Source organism: Melanostigma gelatinosum, assembly GCF_949748355.1.
Source record: "Melanostigma gelatinosum genome assembly, chromosome: 14".
NCBI lineage: Eukaryota > Metazoa > Chordata > Actinopteri > Perciformes > Zoarcidae > Melanostigma > Melanostigma gelatinosum.
This window is the reverse complement of record NC_136647.1, coordinates 16,607,701-16,630,852: the sequence shown is the minus strand read 5'-3', so window position 1 is coordinate 16,630,852 and position 23,152 is coordinate 16,607,701. Positions and strand designations below refer to the sequence as shown.

At 46.6% G+C, this 23,152-nt stretch overlaps 1 protein-coding gene across 2 annotated transcripts in view; it reads right to left on the bottom strand.

The window, feature by feature from the left end:
• Nucleotides 1-23,152, bottom strand: part of gabra3 (gamma-aminobutyric acid type A receptor subunit alpha3) — an 84,485-nt gene that overhangs the window by 30,553 nt on the left and 30,780 nt on the right. For both annotated transcript variants that reach the window (XM_079283572.1, XM_079283573.1), the window contains exons 3-4: nt 11,965-12,086; nt 8,139-8,206 (exon numbers count right to left, since the gene is read on the bottom strand). In XM_079283572.1, coding sequence (XP_079139698.1) covers nt 8,139-8,206; nt 11,965-12,086 — 190 coding nt within the window. The remainder of the gene's footprint in view (nt 1-8,138; nt 8,207-11,964; nt 12,087-23,152) is intronic.

The following is a 23,152-nucleotide window of genomic DNA, read 5'->3' as shown; positions in this document are numbered from 1 at the left end:
TAATTGTTTGCTCAGTGCGCCAAATGACTGTCAAAAGAACAACCTTTTAATATTCTAATCTAAAATAATATCAATAAATATCTGCTATTTCGTAACTCCAAATAGACTGACTGCCATGGACAGATCATGAGACAACGGGCCCCTGGACATGTAAAAGGTCATTCTGTGTCTTTTCCTGATGAACGTTGTGTTTGTTTTGTAGTTGTTTTGCAACTCTTTGTGGATTCTGCATCTGTTTTTAGTCATTTTGAGTGTCTTTGTAGCCGTTTGAAGTCCAACAACAACTGTTAACGTGTCACTTCATACAGAGGTTCGCTGGACCCGGCAGGCCCGTTCAGTAATCCAAACAGCCATGCTCATGCACCGCTGACGGATACGTCCAAGTATTTTCCTCAAGATAAACAAACTATGTTAATGACTAAACATGAATGCTTCTAAAAAAAGAAACTGCAATTGTACAAGATATGCCTGAGGGGAAAATAGATCACAGCAGTGTTCGATGGTTATTGTATTAAAAAGTAGTTGAAGACAAGTGTCTGCCAGAGTCTGCAAAATTAGTTTTGTGCTAAATTTAAACCTCATCATCCTTCTTCGTAAGTGTCCCTGGTTCTAATGTCCAGTGCAGATGAGCTACGTATACAGTCCATCAACAGAGAAGTAGGAGCCACATCATATTTTATATTCACGTCACCCAGAGCTGCGCTGATTGAAAACATGTTTGTTGGCTTCTGAATCAATCACTCAGTGTAGTTAATATGCAAATGTGGATGTGATTAAGTATTTAACTGTCACTGAAATATGTAAGCTTTACCTTCTTTGTATGTGTGTGTGTGTGTGTGTTAATAGGGGGGTAATTGTACAAGTCCATTGATCACAATGATACAGCCATAATTTGATATTGACAAAATGTTGAAAATGGTCTCTGCATCTGGAAATCTGTCCAATAAATACCGCAAAAATGATCTTAAAAATAAATGAATTAGGGGCAGCAAACGGCAAAATGTTTTTAATGTTTGTTTTATTTGTGAAATTTTAAATATTGCCGTCGCATTCAGAACCGGAACCAGACAGCGTTGCATATGCGCTGTTTTAGAGAGACGATGGCGAAGCAAAATGAAGTTGTTTGTATGTGGGGTTTTGTTCTGTTACTTGTGGCAGCCGGAGGGGCAACCTCAGAGGAGAAGTGGTAGAGGGACGATATTGCCTGACAGGGAGGCGGAGCCCCCATGTCAGGGAGTGGAAAAGAGCGCCAAACCACCATCAGCCCAACAAGCAACACCTGAGGAGGAGAGACGAGGGAGCGACCACACCCTATCAGAGGAGGAGGAGGGGACTATAAAAGGGCCCCGGACACAGGAAACTAGGAGAGAGTAGGAGTGGAAGGAGACGGAGAAAAAGCCAACCCATTGGAGACAACTGCCTTACCCCTTGATCACCCTGGAACGTCTGACTACCCGCCCGGCTCCCGACCCCTGCCTGTACGACTACCCTGCTCCTGCCCGCGCCCTGGACCGTATGAGGAATACCCGTTGTGCACCGAACCGTGGAAGTGAACACCGACCATCCCTCTGGAAAGCGGACAGTGTATTGTTGAGTGTCTATCCTACCTCTATCCACTCTCTATATTCAGTAAAAACCTCACTTGCACCATTTATCTACCGACTGGTTGTGTTTATTGGTCCGTGTTGTCGTGAAACCCCCTTGCCACCCCGGGGGCTGTCGCAATTTGGTGGAGAACGTGGGCACAGTCCGGTTCTGGCAACACTGACCGATAGACCGACCGACCCAGTAAGCATGGCCACCCCGGTGCCATTTCAAGAGCTGCTAGCGGGGCTAATCGCTAGCAACCAGGAAACCCAAAAACGCCACGAACAAGCCATGCAAGTACAAATGCAAATCCTCCAAGCACAGCAGCAACAACAATACCAACAGCAAGTACACATGGAGAAGTATATGGAGGTACAAACCGAACGCGCGGAGGCGATGCAAAGCGAAATCAAGGGCATGTTACAGACACAACAGGAGCAACGTACCGTGGAGAAAGCCAACCCAGCGCGCTTCCTTCTCAAGCAGACGGCAGCTGACGATGTTGAAGTGTTTTTTCAGATATTCCAGACAACGGCACTCCGGGAAAAATGGCCAGAAGAGCACTGGGCTGAGTTGATAGCCCCCTTTTTGATCAACGAAACGCAAGTAACGTATCAGGACTTAGAGCGCGCTGGAAAAGTTGACTTCCGGGTGTTGAAAGCGGAAGCGTTACAGCGATGCGGGGTCACGCTGTTAATAAAGGCACAACGATTTCATGAATGGACATATGACACCTCCCTTTCTCCGCGAGCCCAGATGCATGAGATCAAGAGGATTACGACGGCCTGGCTGCACGCAGAGCCAACCGAGGTGTCGCCCACCGATCGTGTCGTCATGGACAAATTCCTTAGATCCCTCCCGTATGAGGCAAAAAAATTGGCCGGCCAGAGAAACCCCCGCAACCTCGAGGAACTGGTAGAGATCATGGAGGGTTACCACGCAGCACAAGCGTTAGTGCGTGGGGGAAGAAACCCGAAAGTGGAGGGGTCCACCCGCAAAGAAAAGATGAGAACGGAGGAAACTACCTATGTGTCTCCCTCCTTTCCCCCAGGCTTTCCCCGACGTCGGCCGGCGTTTGGACCGGAAGAGAGGAGGTGCTACCACTGCGGCGAGATCGGGCACATCGCCTGGGAATGTCCTCACCGCCAGGACGCACCCATGCCCACGGCCAGTGAGGGGAGTCGCCCATGCGGACTGATTACCGGATGCTGGGCCACTCACGAGGACCACATGCCCCTCACCCCGGTCAAAGTAAACGGCCGCGACGCCTCCGCGATGGTGGACTCCGGGAGCGCTATTACCTTGGTGAGACCTACGTTTGCTCAGTACCCGCTCCTAACCGGCACCCGAGCGGTCACGTGCATCCATGGGGAGACCCGCGAATACCCCACCACCGCCCTCGAGATATACACGACGAGGGGTAGATACGTCGGCACTGCAGGAGTAGTGGAAGGACTCCCCGTAGAGGTGCTGGTCGGCCGAGACCTGCCCGTGTTCCAGGAGCTGTGGCGCAGCCTGGTGGTGAAACCAGGTACGACCCCTCACCGAAAGTACAAGAAGAAAGCCATCTGTGGGCTGGGGGAGGAGATCTCCACCGATCCCCTATCGGAAGGAGTCGCCAGTGCCGTGGCCCGGGCGTTGGTGGAGGCCACCCAACCCAACCCCGAGGACGTATATGCCACAGCCGTCGAGAACGACGGACCCTCCAGCCCCAGTGAGCCCGAAGGAGAGGCGCCGCCCATCCCCGAGGAGGCAGATACCCCCTCCCTCGAAGAAGAGGAGCTGGCCGGGCTGTTTCCCCAGGACCCGGAGGAGCCCATCTTACCCGGGCCCCTCACAGGGAGGTTTGGGACGGCCCAGTTGGAGGACCCCAACCTAGCCCACGCCCTTCGGCAGGTGGCCGCCGTAGACGGACGACCACTGGACGGGGTAAGAGACCTCCCTCCCACACATTTCTCCATTTATAACGGGCTCCTCTACCAGGTAGTAATAAGGGACGGGGCCCCCCTCAGGTTGTTACTGGTACCACGTCCTTTCATACCCTCTGTCCTCCAGTTAGCCCACTCCCATATCCTAGGTGCCCATCTAGGAGTGGAGAAAACCCTGGAAAGGGTGAGGGCCAGGTTCCACTGGCCCGGAATAAAAAAGGCCGTGGAGGATTACTGCCGGAGCTGCCCCGAATGTCAACAAGTGGCCCCACAACCCCATCACAGAAACCCGCTGGTGCCCCTGCCGATCATCACCGTCCCCTTCAGCAGGATCGGGATGGACCTAGTGGGGCCACTACCCAAGACCAACCGGGGACACAGGTACATCCTGGTGATAGTGGATTACGCCACCCGGTATCCCGAAGCCATTCCCCTACGCTCTATGGCCACCAAGGGCATTGCAAGGGAGCTGGTGATGTTGTTTTCCAGGGTCGGAATACCGGAGGAGATTCTCACCGACCAAGGAACCCCGTTCATGTCTAGGATCATGAAGGATCTGTGTGGCATGCTGAAGGTGACCCAACTGAGGACGTCGGTGTATCACCCCCAAACGGACGGACTAGTAGAACGATTCAACCAGACACTGAAAAAAATGTTGAAAAAAACCATGGACCAGGACGGGAAGAATTGGGACCAACTGCTACCCTTCCTGATGTTCTCCATCAGAGAGGTGCCCCAGGCATCTACCGGATTCTCGCCCTTCGAGCTCCTGTACGGTCGACGACCCCGGGGGCTACTCGACCTGGCCAAAGAAGCCTGGGAACACCAACCCTCCCCCTACCGCACCATGGTGGACCACGTCGAGGAGATGAGGGTGAGGATGGCATCCCTCTGGCCCATCGTCCGAGAACACATGGCCGAGGCACAGGCGGCCCAAGCCCGCGTGTACAACCGGGGAACCCAACCCCGAGTGTTTAACCCAGGGGATCGGGTGTTGGTCCTGGTACCCACGGCGGAATGTAAGTTTCTAGCCCGATGGAGGGGGCCGTATGAAGTGATGGAGAAATTGGGGCCGGTAAACTACCGAGTCCGGCAACCAGGTCGGAGGCACCCGACGAAGGTTTATCATGTGAACCTGCTCAAGAAATGGGTGCGTAGGGATGCCATGCTCTGTTTCTCTCTCTCTACCCTCCCAGGAAAAACGGAGCCAGTCGAGGTACCCGTGGGAGAAGAGTTGACCCCCCGGCAGAAGCAGGACGTCCGGGAAATGGTGGATCGGTTCCGGGACGTGTTCTCCCCGGACCCCGGATACACCACACTGGTGCAACACCGGATAATCACCGAGCCCGGGAAGAAGGTGAAGCTAAGGCCGTACCGCATCCCCGAAGCCCGCCGGGGGGCGATAGAGAGGGAGGTACAGAGTATGCTGGAGGCCGACATCATCGAACCCTCGACGAGCGAGTGGTGCAGCCCTATAGTGTTGGTTCCGAAACCCGATGGCTCAGTCAGGTTCTGCAATGACTTTAGGCAGCTCAACGCCATCTCAAAATTCGATGCCTACCCGATGCCCCGGGTGGACGAGATGATAGAGCGCATCGGGAGGGCCAGATACATAACCACCCTCGACTTGACTAAAGGCTACTGGCAAGTGGCAGTAGCCCCCGAAGACAGGGAAAAAACGGCCTTCACTACTCCCATGGGACTGTACCACTATAAGAGGCTGCCGTTCGGTCTCCACGGAGCCCCCCCCACGTACCAGAGACTGATGGACCAGGTACTACGTCCCCATCGAGAATACGCGGCAGCCTATCTGGACGACATCGTCGTGCACGGGGAGGAATGGGGGGCTCACCTCCAAAGACTGGAAGCCGTCCTGAAAGCTCTGCGAGGGGCGGGGCTGACAGCCAACCCCAAGAAATGTCGCCTCGGCCTCCGGGAAGCTGACTACCTGGGGTACACCATCGGCCGCGGCTGCGTCAAGCCCCAGGTAGGGAAAGTCGAGGCGATCCGGGAATGGCCCCGCCCCCGCACAAAGAAACAGGTACGAGCATTCATTGGGCTAGCTAGCTACTATCGACGGTTTGTTCCCCAGTTCTCTGCTCTTGCAGCACCCCTGACGGACCTAACAAAAAACCGGCTGCCAGATCGGATCGTATGGACGGCAGAGACCGAGGACGCCTTCGAGAAGCTGAAGGAAGTACTCTGTTCTGAACCAGTGCTGGTGACCCCGGACTTTACGCAACCGTTGGTGGTACAGACGGATGCCTCCGAGACCGGGGTGGGTGCCGTCCTGTCCCAGCTGAGGGATGGAGAGGAGCACCCGATCACATACGTAAGCAGAAAATTATTACCGAGAGAAACGAGATACGCCACGGTCGAGAAGGAATGTTTGGCCATCAAATGGGCTCTGGGGGAGTTGAGATATTATCTGCTGGGACGACACTTTACCCTGGTCACGGACCACGCCCCCCTGGTATGGATGTCCCGTTCAAAAGACAATAACGCCCGGGTCACCCGCTGGTTTTTATCCCTTCAACCGTATGCTTTCTCTGTTGTCCACAGATCCGGGGCCGCTCATGGAAACGCGGACGCCCTGTCAAGACGGGACGCCCTAGGTTCCTGGAGCAGTCCTCCCCCCAGGTCGGATTTAAGGGGGGGGGTATGTGGCAGCCGGAGGGGCAACCTCAGAGGAGAAGTGGTAGAGGGACGATATTGCCTGACAGGGAGGCGGAGCCCCCATGTCAGGGAGTGGAAAAGAGCGCCAAACCACCATCAGCCCAACAAGCAACACCTGAGGAGGAGAGACGAGGGAGCGACCACACCCTATCAGAGGAGGAGGAGGGGACTATAAAAGGGCCCCGGACACAGGAAACTAGGAGAGAGTAGGAGTGGAAGGAGACGGAGAAAAAGCCAACCCATTGGAGACAACTGCCTTACCCCTTGATCACCCTGGAACGTCTGACTACCCGCCCGGCTCCCGACCCCTGCCTGTACGACTACCCTGCTCCTGCCCGCGCCCTGGACCGTATGAGGAATACCCGTTGTGCACCGAACCGTGGAAGTGAACACCGACCATCCCTCTGGAAAGCGGACAGTGTATTGTTGAGTGTCTATCCTACCTCTATCCACTCTCTATATTCAGTAAAAACCTCACTTGCACCATTTATCTACCGACTGGTTGTGTTTATTGGTCCGTGTTGTCGTGAAACCCCCTTGCCACCCCGGGGGCTGTCACATACTGTAATAAAACGTTTATTCCTTCATGTCACATATTCATTATTAAGGTAAAGTACAACAGCGTCGTATCTGAATGACTCAAAACATAAGGGGACAAATGGCATGGCAACCGTATTTTCTATTTTGGCAACCAAAAGCTTAAGGTTTAGTGTCGAGCCCTTCCAAGTTCAACAAATACAATTTGCACCAAATACGGTAATCCATCCAGAAGAAGTCATCAGAAATGAAGGGCATTTCACGAAAGAATTGCAGCCCTTAAGTTATCGTGTAATGAGCAATAAATCATGAAATGGACTCAGTGTCACGCAACAAACAAATCATTTTCCAGAGAAGATTATGTGTATTTGTGACAATAGCCCCCCTTTTGTGAGACCACAAAAATCTCCAACTCAAAGTTTTCCAAAACCATTAATCTTGCTACGTCACACATGCTGTCGAGCCAGCTCAGTGCTGAGCCGGAGACTCAACCCGGTGCTCAGGGCGGTCAATTAGAGCTGCATGATCAAATATGTCAAATGCTGCATAAGGTCCCAAGACAAAGCATGAACCGTCTCCGGCGCCTGCTGTTTAAAGGAGGTCATCGGCAGCCCCGAAATGGAATTAATCCACAATCGTGCCGTATAACAAGAGAGTGCTCCGACTACAGACAACATTGGTTGTCGTAATACAATGCCATAATATAAATGTCATCTTTTCCTGCCGGTTAAAACTGCACCACAGTCGATTCTGTCTTTTATAGCTGAGTCGTGAAATTAACAATATAAGGCCGAATGGCTTATACCTGCAAATCACATTAGTAATGACTTTTCAATGTGATTGTACTACCCAGCACTGTTGGGCTAAAAATATTACCCTAAACAGTATTGCCATATGAGGTTTTTAAAATATTGTACGGCTCAATAGGCCGAGTATTTTGTTGAGTATTTTCAAACATACTTTTTGGTGCCGTCAAGTCACATTATATTTGAGAGAAGGTGGACATCTCTACGACTGATACCTCCAAAACTGGGCAACTCATGGCAAAACAATCTAGATTGTTAAATAGCACTACAGGCATGAGGGGAAATATACGTATTTTTGATATTGGGGTGAACTGTCCCTGTTAAACAAGATGTTTTGTTTCCGGAGGTAGTCAGAAGTGTTGCATGCATGACTTACTTTTTCTCTTTCGCAAAGCTGGAAACGGCAAAAAACATGAGAGACGCCAGCCAAAATTAAATTCTATTATTCTGCAGAGACGGTTCCCACTCTGCACAATCCAAAATGACAAATGCTCTGCAAGCACTTCTGTCACAGTAAAGTGAACACCGATGACCTGCATAGACGTGATGACGCATGAGGATGATTTAGGAGTCAGGAAGAAGTAGAAACATGAAACATGCTCACCATGTCTGTGTCCGACACCGGCCCAAAACTCGTCACATAGATGTTTGTCCCCACTTCTGTCACACTCTCTGAGGAAAGAGACAACAAGGACCAAAAAAAAAGAAAGACAACATTACAGTGAAGTCTGTGTACAAAAAGCTTTGCTGCAGCTCCGTCTTTGTTCAGCTGATTGTTTGTGTCCACGACGGTGAAGTTTGCCGGTTGGCATTTAACGAAGCCGCTTGACACAGAAATTCTACTGTAATCAAGGGTTAGAGGACCGCTTCGAACTGAGGGAAGAAGATTTATGTAGGACCTGTGACGAATCCGTGCTCCTGTTGGACGGCTTATCTGGATTCTTGCTGTCTTTGTGCATCATTTTGTCAAAATCGTGTCAACTTCGCTGTGCCACAGATTGCAGGTTTCAGAACATAATGCGGGACAAATAGTATAAGACATTTCCCAAAAATGCATTGCTAGACAGCATTGGTAATAGTACTCTCAAGCATTTGGCCCAGGAGGGTTTCTCAATTTAGGGGCAAAATGTTGCCGTGAGCAACTTCACAGATGCTTTTGAAAGTCTTTTAGTTGAGTAAAACTACCGTTTGTTTGGCTAAAACTAGTTTTGTCCACCACAGCATAAAATCTGCTCTGGCCCCAGTCTGTCTTTGGAGAAAAGACATCCCTTTTGACCCAAAATTAATTTAGTTAGCCTGCCCCAAAATCATTTAACAGTCCCTGAGGGACAACTTACCCAGGAATAATATGCAGCAGTCAGCGTTAAGGATGCAGCTCTGTGTGTTTTTTTTTTATTTTTATTTTTTTTTTTTACAAATAATGGGCAGACTTTACTGCTATTACACAATTATGTACACATTATAATCACATTAGGCATGTTGTAGTCTATTGTAGTCTGAATCTGGCATGACGGTCACAGGATTTGTCCTCCATGTATGCTCCCAGAGGTCCACTGTAGTTCTTCAATCATAATCACATGTACCGTTGCATGTTGCGTCGTATTACAAGCGCCATTGCTGCTTTTGTTGCGTCACAACAATGATGAATGGATCGCTCTCGATACTGCGAGATGTCCCAATTGATCATTATGTGGTAAATTAGCCAGGACTTTATTTATCGTCAGCTGTGAAATAATTGTTTCCAAATACTTCACAAATGATTTGAACGCAGGGACGTGATAGTCGTGACAGATCTAAAATGTGCCCTCTTCAGTGTGGGCTGAATCAGCTCCTCTGGGCTCAATGTGTGGAGCGGGCTTTTGGGCCATTGGTGAGACAAATAGCTGCTCCCAGTGGTGCAACAGCTAGAGAGCGATGAGGCCTTTCTCCAAAAGTGAATGGATCCTCCCAGATCTAACTTGACCACCCACAGGTGAAGTCTCCAATCCTCTGGCAAAGGGCCCCCACGAGAGAAAGGGATCCACTTCCACATTAATCATTCCTGTGACACAAATAGCTCCCGCAAATGCATGATTATCACAACACCCAGTCAGCAGTTTGCACGGCGGGGGGAAACAGAATGAGTTGCCCTCTTTCTGTTTACAACAAAGCACCAGAGCGTCGGGAAGGGCTAACGGATGGCGCTGAAAATGAAATGAAATGGATTTTCTCCAGTCTCGATCCGGTCCGTTGTCTCTGAGACGGTCCCACGTGACTGTTCCTCACAAGGACGCAAGAGGAGGAGGAAGATTGGTAGCCTTGTTCATGTCCACGCTGAAGCTGTTGACTTTGACCGAGTGTTCTGGCCATGCTGAAGAGGAAACCCAACTGGTGTGTCTGTTTGCAGGGAGATGGTTGGATTATCGAAGACCTAAATCTAAACCAGAGGTCTTTCAATCGTAACGTTGCAATATATTCTGACAAAATGAGACGAAAGAAGATCTATCTGCAACACAAAATGACAGTTTTAATTAGGGCTGGGCGATAAATCGATTTAATCGATTAATTCGAATGTGTGCTTTAAGGCGATGTGTTTTATTGAAAATCGAGAAAATCGCCCCCACCCTCCCCCCCCCCCCCGTTGGGTTCCCGTAGTTGAGTGCGCGCGCATTGTTTACAAACGAAAACAATGGCGGCCAGCAGTGAAGCTCTCGTTCTTAAGAGAGGGAAGAATGTGTCTTCGGTGGTCTGGAAATGGTTCGGGTTCGTGTCATCTGACACAGAACAAACAGCCTCAAACAGAGGCATGCCGCCGAGTGGGAGAAGCGTTGCACCCTGAGGAGGGAGCAGGACCGCGGGAGCACAAGCGACGCTGTCTTCCTGGCAAAAAATATTTAGAAAAAACATGCACTACTGTTTAATACTGTTGGTTATGTTGTGAATGCACTTGATTTTGTTTACATGCACTTATTTACTGTGCAAAATATGTTATGTTGATGTTAGATCAGATGTTGCACTTTTGAAAATGTGAATGTTAAAGGGTCACATACATTTTATTTCATGCTGTGTTTGTATCAGTGTATTCAGTTAGAAAAGCTTACTGTAAAAAGTTACATTTGCACAGTTGTTTACAATGGAAGGCTACTATTTAATGCCATTTAATGTTATGTTTAATTTAATTTTATATTTAAATGATTCAGGGAAACAAAAGAGTGACCAAATACTTTTTGTATACTACAGGCACCTTTCTACAATGTTCAGGTTTTGTTTGCACTTTATTTTTATCAACCTACGAGGGAAAATCATCACAAAATAAAATAAAAAATTGTTTTCAACAGCTTCTGTCATCTGCAAAAATTTGTGGGGGAAAAAAATCGATTTAAATCGTGAATCGGATTTTTTGTAAAAAAATCGGAGATTTTTTTTTTAGGCCATATCGCCCAGCCCTAGTTTTAATGCTGTTTAGCTATTCAAGGGAATAGATAGATAGATGTACACTTTAATGTTCCATAGTGTTGAGTACTGCTGCCAAGACAGTCTGTAAAATATAGACATAAGATGATAATTCCTGTTTTTCATGAATAAAAGAACCATAAAGAAGAAATCATTTAAATGTGGCCATCTTGCTGCTTAATAAATAAAACAAGCCTATAAGCCTTCATAGAAACGTTATGAAATTCATCATATAGTGCATGCAACTACATACATTCAAGTGAACACGCGACAAAGCGCATGGCTGAGCATATGCTCCTGTTTTAAAGCGATGATGCTCTACTATGAATGAAGTGTAAGATTTCAACCAATAGGAAACGTTGTGGTCGTTCCAGTGCTTGTGGCTCATGCTGTTCTCGTGTTTGTTCTCGTGCCTGTAATGGTCTCTCGGGCCTGGTGGAAGAGCGCGTTGCGTTTCGCTGCACCACACAGGTCTCTACGTTCAGTGTCTGCACTACAAAAGGAAAGCATCCCGACCGCGAGTGGCACAGGCCTCTCGCTCGCCACGCCCTCGGAGATGTGAACCCCGGCACGGAGGCAGAATGTGACATTAACGGCTTGCGCCTGGTTCATTTCTCCGGTTGCTGTCATGGACAAGCAGCAGAGCAGAAAGGACCATTCCAGCTGGCTGGCTGAGAAATGGCAAACGCCTGCTCGAGCATGTGGACTTGCTGTTATGCAGCACCTTGGGGTGCGAATGTTTGGATGAAATGGCATCAATTAGAGGGATTTCCACTGACATGTGCTGATTTGCCAATTGGGCATTATAGAACAAAGACTTCCACCCAAGGGAAAGCAGATTTTCTGCACTAAGCAACCTGACTTCAGTGTGATCCTGGTGTTGGTGTGCTATTGTTGACAGCAGCGTGTAGACTTTCACAATCATCTATATTCTTTTTTTCCTAAACAGTGACACAGTGATCAATCTGTGATGCATCAAACATTATGGTGTTGCTCACCTCCCAGCCCAGGACGTAGTCTGTTGTCATATCCATCCAACAGCCTGTCTAGAATTCGGGTGAAAATGGTGATATTGTCTTTGCTGTCATCAGGCAACGGCTCTCTGTGTCCAACGACTGCCCTGCAGGAAGAAACGGAGACAGAAAGGTGGGATCAAAAGATGGAAATCATATAAAATGTAATAAAAAGTGAATATAAAAAGTGATATTTTGCCGCACTGAGAGTGGCATGCAGCGTCCAGTGGTGTGAACGAACGTCTGCTGTTTGTTTGTATTGAAAAGTCCATTTTACAGTCGACTTACAGGTTTCATTGTTTTATTCACCACTATACAAAGATGTCTCAATGATTCATGAACACATTATTTATAACAACTTTCAAATGCATGTTATGAGAATTAAAGTCCACAATCACCTGTCTGGTTTAATATTTCTCTCGCAGTTGATCCGCCTCAAGCGTCAATCAATATTTGGATAATAACGTCTGGTTGTGTTTGTTTTTGTTGGATTCGTCTTAACAAGCTGGAACCTCCATATTTACCAAAAAGACAGTCGATTTATGGTCATAAAGAAGGAAATACTTTGCAGCATTTTGTTCGAGGATTCATCATATGCTATCAGCCCCTGGTTATTCATTTACATGCTGTCCAATCCCCTGCAGAACAATACTGCGGTGAGATGAAAAGGCCACTCTATCGTAGGTGGAACACTGATGAGTTAATGAGTAGCGTCTTTTAATTAAACCTAAATCCCCCGAGGAGCTGACCTATAATATCCAAATAAACCCCATCAACAAGCGGTCCTGGTGCTGCTGATGCACAGCGTTGTGCTTCTTGGTAAAGACAGAGCTTTAAGGAATTTCGTGCTTGAAGAGTGACCCGAGCTGTCCCTGAATGTTGCTTAAAGGGAAGCGCTCAACAGCAAATCTGTCTTTGCTCGGCTTCTTTGAAGGGCTTAATCTGTCCGATAATAACAACTCGACATAAGAGTCCATCTGAGCTACAACACCAACAAAACACTGACTGAGTGAAGGTCACTACTTAAAGTGTATGCAACTGCAGCTGTTACCGCTTTAGGGTGTTTGCTGTTCAGAGCACGCAAGAATGTCATTTTGAATGTCTGAAAATGATTTTGAGGCATTTGGGGAAAATGAGCTTATCCAAGTAGCTATTACATATGTGGGCAATAAATAAATATCAATTAAGCATCCCGGCCCCCTCATACGAAATGGACTTGTATTTCTATTTCTAGTCTTCCAACCACTCAAAGCACTTTGCACTACATGTTTATTGACCCATTCATACACCACAGGCACAGCCCACGGGAGCAATTTGTCTTGCCCGAGACACTCGACCCCGAGCTGGGGATCGAACCGTCGATCCTCTGATTTGAAGGACAACCCGCTCAACTCTCATCAAATTACCCATATAATAAAACTTTATTTTTTGTTTCGTTAAAGTTATAATCCTCAACAGAAATGAAAACCCCACGGACTGTGTGCTGTGCTATTAAACCTTGCTTGCTGTTACCACTGTGACCACGGCTGTTGCCAATTCATATATATCAATAATTATCCTGATGATGTCAGATATTTCAGGCTCCGTATCTCCACTGAGACTCAGCTTTTTAACACTAAGCTCACAATTTTGCACCTCATTGAGTGGGGCACAGTTTGATATATTCTGGTTGTCAAGAGCATAATTAAGCTCTGCCAAAAGGGTTAGAATATGACAGTATAACAGTGTACTCGTAAATATTTGAAAGAAATATACATTGCTGGCTTTTCATTCACAAACCTTATCAAAAAGGGACAGGAATGCGTGTTCCAGGCAGCTCAAAACACACGAAAAACACCAAGTATCATCTCACTCAATAAGAATCACACATCGAGACGGAACCGGTGGAGAGTCACAAATGAATGAGAAACCTTTAGCCCCTGTGATACAATTCTAACAGTGTGTGTTCCACCCTAAAATATCCACTGCATTTGTGTGCTTTACTGAAACACACGCTGTCTCTCTCTCTCTGACTCACACGCTGAAGCACACACACACACACACACACACATGCTAACATCTTCCAGTATCAGCCAGCTGTTCAAATTCCCTGGTGAGGACAAAGCAACGGCACGTTCCCTTTTGAATTCGATATCGTTTTTAAATACACAGGGTTTATAATCGAGCCAGCCTCTTGTTTTACTTCCTCGGTCCTCTTCATTATTCTCACCTTACGCCTAATGAGGAAAGAAAAGGCGAGAACAGTCATTATATTCCTCGACTGTTCACGCGTAAAGAAAAGGATTTAACTCTGTCAGAGACTGACATTGTTGAACGTTTGTGTGAGTTTTTGCCTGAAGGAGAACAAGTTCTAACAGGAGCAGAGACGGTAACGGTGCTGCACCGCCGTGTATCTACTCTCATTTCAATGTGATGCTAAATTTGACATCCTGCATCCATGAAATATTTATTTATTAGTCATGGGTTTAGCTCATAGATAATGTTCATTTTTGTAACTGCCATGCTGTCTGATGGCATAACACTGTATCCAGTGTGCCCCACATGAGAGGACTGATATGTCTTGTGAGGCAAGCCTTCTTTTTTCTGAGCAACAACATTGTAACAAATGATTCACTCTGAAACTGCACACGTGGTTGTAAAGTGGTATATCAAGGTGACATTTACTGTTGGTGTTGGTGCACCAGTGAAGGTGGGGAATCTAACACCTTTATGATTGTTATAGGCTGGTTTTCACAGCAGACATTTAAGCTCAGGTGCAGCTAATGCTCAATTTTCTGAAGGAATTGCAGTGCGAAAGCTGGATGTTGAAAAGCTGAAACTAAACCGCTTTGCTGGCTTTAAAAGTTGAGTAACATCAGACATGTATGAAAGACGTGGAATATGTTATGGTTGGTTGAAAAGCCGGCTCGAAACTGAGTTGCCGGCCTTAGAAGTCGATTGATGCCCATAATGTATGAAAGATGTATAAGATTGTACGGTTTGCATGGATCATCGAGCTGAAAGTAGGAAATGTCTAAGATCTGTCTGTCTGTCTGTCTCTATCTCTCTCGGCCTCTTTCTGTCTATGTGTCAAACTGCGCTAATTAGCTCATCTCAGCTGTGTGTCTCCTGCTACCACATCCAGCAGACCTCAGACTTAATAGAGCAGTGAATAGTGCACAGTGTTGGCTCGAGGCAGGTTTGACTCGAAGACATCGCGCCATCAAACACGGCCCTTCGTGGTTGCTCTGTGCAGCAGGTTTTTGCCTGTCCGTGCACAACCGCTACGCACATGGGCGGAGAACGTGGAGAACTGTGAGGAGCTGTGAGGATGTTGGTTTGCTGCGAGGAGAAACGTGCAGGGAGTATAAAAGATCCGTACATTTCCTCCTCGCGATCCTGAGTCAGCTCATGGCGTCATTAGACGGGACGGATAGCAAATCAAGGATATTATATTTTCTTACAGCGTATGGACAGTTAAACAACTTTATAATGTGTGTGCAACAGACGTAGCTTTAGTGGAAGTGTATTCTCTCCGAAGGAGAGATGCGGCATTGAAATGTTACTCTGCAGATATAGTTTCTTAATTAGCCGTGTTCCGTAGAAGTCTTCTCTTTAATTATTGCTTAGTCCCGCTCTGCACCGGATTTGCGATGTTTTTCAGCTGAGATGAAAGGGACAGAAAACATTTTAGCGATTGCAAAATAGAAAAACTTGTGCAACTAAGTTTACAGGGTCCAAAAACCATAATATGTACATAGAAAGGACTTCAATGAATACCTCTCAATGCTTTCATGTCACTAGTGTCCACTTTTACTGTTATTGATGTCATTGAGTAAAGGTTCTCTAGCCACCGGCTAGCTCACGGCCGGCGCTCTGCACTGTGCTCAATCCGTCGTCACGGAAGCTTGGCACCCTCCCTCCGGTTCCTGCTCGGGCTGATACTCCGTTACTGCTCTTGCCGTTGTTTGCACTGATAGCCATGTTAGCACTGTTAGCTGTGAGTGGCAGGGTCAGCCTTCGCCATGTCAAGAGCCACGTGGAGGGAATGGATATGTTCTGAATTTCTCATTGAGCACCTTAAAGTTCACGGACGGTGCAGATCATAAAGTAGCCGGTTTCTACTGTGGAGGTAACCGGCAACGTGAGAGAGAGCGAGACGGAGAGAGAGAGAGAGAAGACGGCACAGACTTTTGTTGGCCGGTGAAATCAAATGTGTGTGTGGGCCGAGAAGTCTTGAGTTAGTTGACGGGGCATGAACTGAGTGAGTGGACTGGATCTGATCCACGGTAAGTGCTCTGAACCAGTCTGACAGGTGAAGGATTGCAGGCTTTGCCAGGGAAGAGATGTAGCGGTGGTCTCCCAGAGCTAACGGGGCGCCTGCTGCCAGCCAGGAGGCGTGTGGAGTAGGTGGGGAAGCTGGAGCCAAATGAGCAGTAATGAGAGTGTGAGATGAAGGTGCTCCACGAGCTGACAGCGATGGCAAATAGATTAGCGAGGAGGAGTAATCGTATAACGTGCCAGCTAAAGTCTGCAGATGTGCGTTCCTTTCATTGACTCATTTGGCGTGTTTCATGAGGCCAGTTATTTTATCCTCTGGATGCTGAACATTTGAAGCGGTTTGCAAAGAAATCCTCCCCCCCCCCCCCCCCCCCCCCCACCCAATGCAGTGCCCAATGCAGTGGCTCCAGATGGAGCTGCGTGAACTCGCATTGCCTCTCGTGATGTCACGTGAGTCGGAGTCGGTTGTGGCCGAAGACTACAAGTTTGAAAATTAGAAAAAAGACTGGGGGGGTGTGGAGTTGATTGAGTGAGCTCACCAGAGCGCTCCTCATCTCTGCTTCAGACTAGCAACTCGAGGCTACTAGAATAAAGCACCGGAACCTACAACCCAACTGTCGGTGACCGAGTTTCGTTATGGGTGGTGTCGGCGCTCCCATCCCAACAAACATTTCACTGCTGCTCATGCGTCTTGAATTCAAAGTGGACACCTCCGCAAATGCCTCGGCATCCTCCCCGAACTACCTCATCTCTCTCTAAGTGTCGCTCTAAGAACCCTGATACCCATCCACCGCTAACGTGCCCAGACGACGCATGCACTCGCTGAACTGTCTCGCTACTTAGAGCCTGGGGGGGCGACCGCAAATCGGGATTAGTGAGGCTGCTTGGAGCTTTGTGAAGAAGATATATTGGAAGCTGATGACTTTTCTTGACTTGTGGTTATGGGGGCCACTGGTTTATTTATTATATGTAGCAACAAATATTTAATTCCATCTTCCTGTCATCTAAATCCCACAGTGGGGGGGGGGGGGGGGGAGGCACAGAGGAGGAGATTCCTAATTAGCAGGTTCTTGATTAATAAATAGTAAATTCCAAGCTTGAATTCATGCATGTGTTAACCTTTACAACATAACTAATCTTCCTCACCAGGTCCTCCCACTCATATTTTCTCCCAGTCCACCGGCAACATATTGATGATGTTATGCGGCAGCGCATTATGCAGCATATTGTCTCTTAGCAATGGATGTCTTGTAACATTCAAAGCCTTTACAATATGACAGATTTTACTTTAATTACGTCTTTCTTCCACTGGTCTGTTTTGTGCAGATAATATGCACATGGGGGGGGGGGGGGGGTGATCATTGCTAATATACAGTAGCTTTGGCTGACTCCAGGGACAGCTGTCACATCCCTATTTGTTCATAGGTCAAACTTACTCATGTTGCTTCTTTCATCTTGACATCCACAAACTTTTTTTAAGGAAGCGCTGCCCTAAGAAGCTATTAGAACCTGGAGCTTGTGTAATGAAATGTGATATAGATAAACTGAGTGGTATTTAACATCTTTCAACGACAGAAGACTGTGATTCCTTTAGAGAATGTAAATAACCTCGCAGTGTGGCTCTCGGTATGGCAATGTTGGTCTTTCCACCATTTCGGTCCAGACCTAAAATGGATGGAATCATAGACACTTCTCACCCTCAATGGTCGCCATCTTGGCTATGTTGCGGAAGGGGAGGTTCCAGCAAACTTGGCGGAGATGGTGGCGTAAACATGGACTACACATGCAAGTTAAAGTAAAATCACGTTCATTTTTTGTCAGTTTTTTCATGCAATTGTCAAGTAAGCCAACAAGCCAGCCAGGTATTTTGGCAAGGGCGACAATCACGGTCAAATGCTGGCGGTTGCACTCCGTCTGGTTGCAATCCGCCATTAAAAAGAAGAAAAAGCGCTCAAATGTTGCAGTCGTCACTTCCGGTACTATAGGTGCACAACAGCAGTGTTAGATTTGAGGCAACATTCACGCACTACGCAAGTAAGTGCAAGTACACACAGTGTACTATACTACATGCAAGTGTACTACCGGAAGTATCTGAATTCAGACACAGCATTAGTCTTGTTAAATATATAATTCCCAAGCTTTTTACACAATATCGATTGTCGAGCTGTAGCTGAACAAAGTCCGCCCCAGTAACCTCCTCCAGCTCTTCCTGCGGGATGCCCACGAGCTCCCCTGCCAGCTGGGCTGGGGTCCCTGCAGCATGTTCAGGGTTGGCCCCTGGGCCTTATCCCAGTTGGCCGTGCCTGACACAGGCACTTGAGGGACATTTTCAGCAAACCCTCAAACCACCTCCACTGGACACACTTTGTAATGTGTGTTTGCAGTCGATGCCAAGCTAAGTTATGTGTCCACTGGGAACATTTCTTTTGAGCGCCGACTTCTTTTACAGATCGTTATCGACTTGGGAGGACAAAAATGTTGCAAATTTGAGGCGGTGCCAAGAGATTTGCATTGGCTTTCTTACTCAGAACAGAGGGCTGCTGAAACGAGTTCAACTTTGGAAAAAGGTTTTCAATAGTTGCTCAGCAATAATGTCTGTCACGGCCAGCACTTCCTCCCCAGCATCTGTTTAACACTTCCACTTAAAGGAAGAGGTGGAGGCCAATGGGGGCCTCCTTGGCCCATTGATCACCATTAGAAGCCAAGAGTTGGAGTATGTGTTTTAACAGGCACAATCTGTTCAGACAGTGGAACAAGAGGAAGAAAATAAAATCAATTGGAAAATGTTCATTTCCAGCTGGTACCAACAAATGGTCACGACACTGCTGTTCTTTACCCTGTACTTGATGGTGTTGAGGGGGAAAGAAGAGATGCTTTCTGTGTGGAAGTTGGCTCAATAATTCCTTGTCGCACTTTGCAGCCTCAGCTCTGCAGCTGTGCATAGTTTTGTTTACAGTGGGATTTTATGTCATCCACTGTCATCCAATGACTCAGATGAATCTCAAATGTCAAGCTGTTTTTAAATGCACAGTTATTATTTTGGTACATATTCTTGTCTTTAGCTGAAGAGCACTGTTCCTTTCTAGAACTGTGTTCCTCTCTCTACATTCAATGCGCATTCATCCTGTCTTTGCCTCCCACACACACAGTCTCAATTCCCCAATCCATCGCTGTAAAAGCCTTATTTGATCTCGGATTTGAAGAGTTTTCGCCTCCCGTGTTGTCCTTGATCTTTAACAAGCTTGAATACACTGCCATGACAACCAAGGTCAGAGAGGGGGCAAGGGAAATGTCTTTCCGGTGTCTGTTCAAGCTGCAAAAACGAAAGCTGACCCGTCATCTGAAAGGCTCTGTGTACATGGAAAGCGAAAAACTGGAGGAATGTTATTTGACACATAATGAGAGCTAGGTCGGCTAAGTTCAGTGTTCCCATCAAAACATGCCAAAGAACTACTCCAACATGATCAGAAAGTGCAGTGCAGGCTCAGTGGGGAGATACACCGCAAGGTTTTACTGCAATCAATTCATTTCACATTTCTTTTAAAAGGAACAAATCTATTTTTTTTTAACTGTGATTAAAGGGCATACATTTTGCAATATTTTTGGAAGCACAGCGCCACAAAATGAAGTAAGCTGGATAGGACAACGGCCTCCATACAGCAGCAGGAAATTATCTAACATAAAAGATAGGATCTGAAACGGGTGATATCAAGGTTTGTGACACCGACCTACTCTCCGAGGCGTTTGGAGAAGAAAGCCCCCGGCTCGCGCTGTCACATGCAGCACTGATATCTACAGGGATTACAACAGTGCAATCACCTGCATCAGCAGCAATGAAGAGACCATTTATAACTGTATTCTGCATAACACCCCCACGCTAGGAAGTGCTGTGAAACCTTCTTTTTCATGGAAGAGGATGCAGTAGACGAGTTCACATGGTAAACACTTTCCCTATAAAGCCGCAGGAAAGCTCGATTAAGCACAACTCAAGAGTTGGTGATCTTGAGGATGTCGTTCCCCCTTTTTTTTAAACTCAAAATCACGTTCCAATTTCAAAGGAGTATGGCGTTATTTCTAGGGGTGTAACAGTTCACAAAACTCACGGTTGGGTTCGGTACGATACAGTGGAGCCACGGTTCGGTACGTTTCGGTACAGTAGAAAACTATAAATGCCAGAGAAATGTACTTGATTTGAAAATATATTTATTCATTACAACTAACATGAAGTTATTCTTTGACTTTGAACAATGATGGAACTATACCTGAGTGACTCATCTTCTGGGGTGTCTTCTTAGCAACACATAAGCATAAAAAACAAAAACTGCTCCTTAATGTCATGTAGTATTGTTACTTACATCTTGCAAAAGAGATTTTTTATCTCAATGGGACTACCTGGTTAAATAAAGTTATTTATTTTTTTTTTTCAAACGTATTCGGTTCGTCATGTGTACCGAACCGTGAGCCTCGTACCGAACGGTTCAATATGAATACGCGTACCGTTACACCATTAGTTATTTCAGTGAGAGGAGGTGAGACAAACAAAATCCAATACATCAAACTGGACCGTTTTCACAAAAATACTGGCCACACAGGCCGTTCTGCACTCCATGTACTCCCCAACTAGGGAGTGTGCGTACATTTCCTTTTATAAATCGCCCAAATTGCTTTGATTTTAGTGATGCTGAAGCCACAGGTAAAGGACACATACAGCCGGTTTATTTCAGCCAACATATGCAACCCCAGGGCAGGGCAGCGTATGTCACAGTGTTTGGGTCCTCTGTGAAACATGGAGGCTGAAAATATTGGAGCTCCTCTCACTGATTACTCGCGTCCTTGACAGCAGCGTTATGCTTTCATCATTTTCCATCTCGGTAACACGTGTTCTCTGTCCTCATCTCTGATCGCCATGTTCCTTTTTTAACTTCATCGCTCTCTTCATTTTGCTGACTCCAGCTCAAATGTCCCCGTTTCCAGATGTAAATGATACTCATTCCATTGAACTCATGCATATCACTGACAGGTATGCTGGCGTTTTTTTGTTTGTTGTCGATGTACGGATAGGAGGGTGAAAATGCACCTTTTCGTAATGAATATTTACCAGTTTACGTTAACACATTTCACATGAAAGTTTTTATCCTTCGTTCATCGAGGTGTCGCCAGAATGGGCCTCTGCAGTGAAAGCTTTGTCCGCTGCAACCTGTGTCAGTCACAGCAGTCCGTCCGGCATGCCAACCGCTCTGCGACATCAAAGGCAGTCACATGACCCTCGGTACACACAGCCGCACCGGGACAGTACCCGGGCCAAGTTATGGAATAGATTCAACATCGATGAATCTTACTTTTAATAAAAGGAAAGAAGGAAAATCATATGTTTGCAAAAAAAAATCAGGACATTTGTGATGAGATGACGTTTGATATTTGGCGGGAGGAAGTGATTAGCACATGATGTTGGAGTGACCTTCTCATGTGATGGAACTGCACAGTAGAGAAATTAGGGCTGCAGCTACAGCAGTTATTCCTAATATTTAATAATCTGCCGATATGTTTTCCCTCTCTATAGAATGTCACAATTTCCCAAAGTCCACGATGATTTTGCTCGAAAAATGATTTTGACGATGAATCAATTATCAAAAGAGTCGGCAATTATTGATGAGTATAGTTACCATAATAACAAGGAATTAATAAGAAACCTAGAAGGTTAGCGGTCCACCGATTTTTAGCGTTGCACTCCTGTAAAATTGATATATTCAATTTATTTGTACAGCCCAAAATCATAAATCTTTAAATACAATCTGTACAGCATACGACATCCTTTAAAGGAGGAAACAACAGGAAGGAAGCTCAGGGAGAGCAAGAGGGATCCCTCTCCCAGGATGGGCATGTGTACAGAACTAACAACACAGTCAATCCATATGATACAGTGTTACATAATGAGCATTGCTATAGCAGTAGTAGACCCAATAATAGAGTAATAATAGAACACTATGGACAATTAAAAGACAAAAGTATCAAAATCGATGCAGCAGAACCAGTGATGTCATCTTTTTTTCATTAAAACACGGCACCTCCATTGCCCACAATGCAAATCCGGGCAACATGTTACGACAACCCGGTAACGCACATCGCGCCTCCACTTGCGACACCTTGGAGGAAGGTGGTAGAGCTACAGGTACGACAAATCTGTGAGGGAGGTGCTCGCACAATGCACTGTGAACAGCAGCGCTGCCGGTATCTTATAGTCGGTATAGTCTTCTTTATTAGTGCGCCTCGGGAACAACGGCTTCCTACTCTACAGCTTGAAGATGTAAGTGGATACAAACACACTTGAGAAAATGCTGAGCTTATGCAGTAGAAAGAAAATGGTTTATTCTGCCAATTCAAACAGTGAGTAATTTAAAAAGTAGTCCATAAAAGACGAGAAGTCACCCGTAGCTAATAACTGGACTGCACCCAACACTAGAACTAGAAGTGGCCCAAGCTCCCACATTTCATGCCTCTTCATCATCTTTTGTCCTTGGTGTGGTGACTTGAAGTGTCCGGTGTAGCTGTCCCCAAAACCTGTGTGATGAATCTCTTCTTGCTCGTGTTCCACCATTATGACAAGTGTGACTGTCTGGCACGGGTTTAACAGACGGAGCAGTAAAACTGTCCAGAGTTTAGGTTTGGAAAATGCAACATTCATACGATACATTTATTTTTGCTCTGTTGAGAGAAAGAACAGATAAACACCGTTGATATTTCTCTTCTTCCTCTAAGACTCTCCTGGCTCTCCAGTGATACAAAAAGTAGAGTAAATGCTTAATACGTTGTGCTTTGCTTCCAATTAAGGCTTTTGCTTTTACGCTTAAGTGCACTGAAAAGGAAGCAGCATTGTTTATAATGCGGCACGTTAGTTTCAATGTACAATCAAACA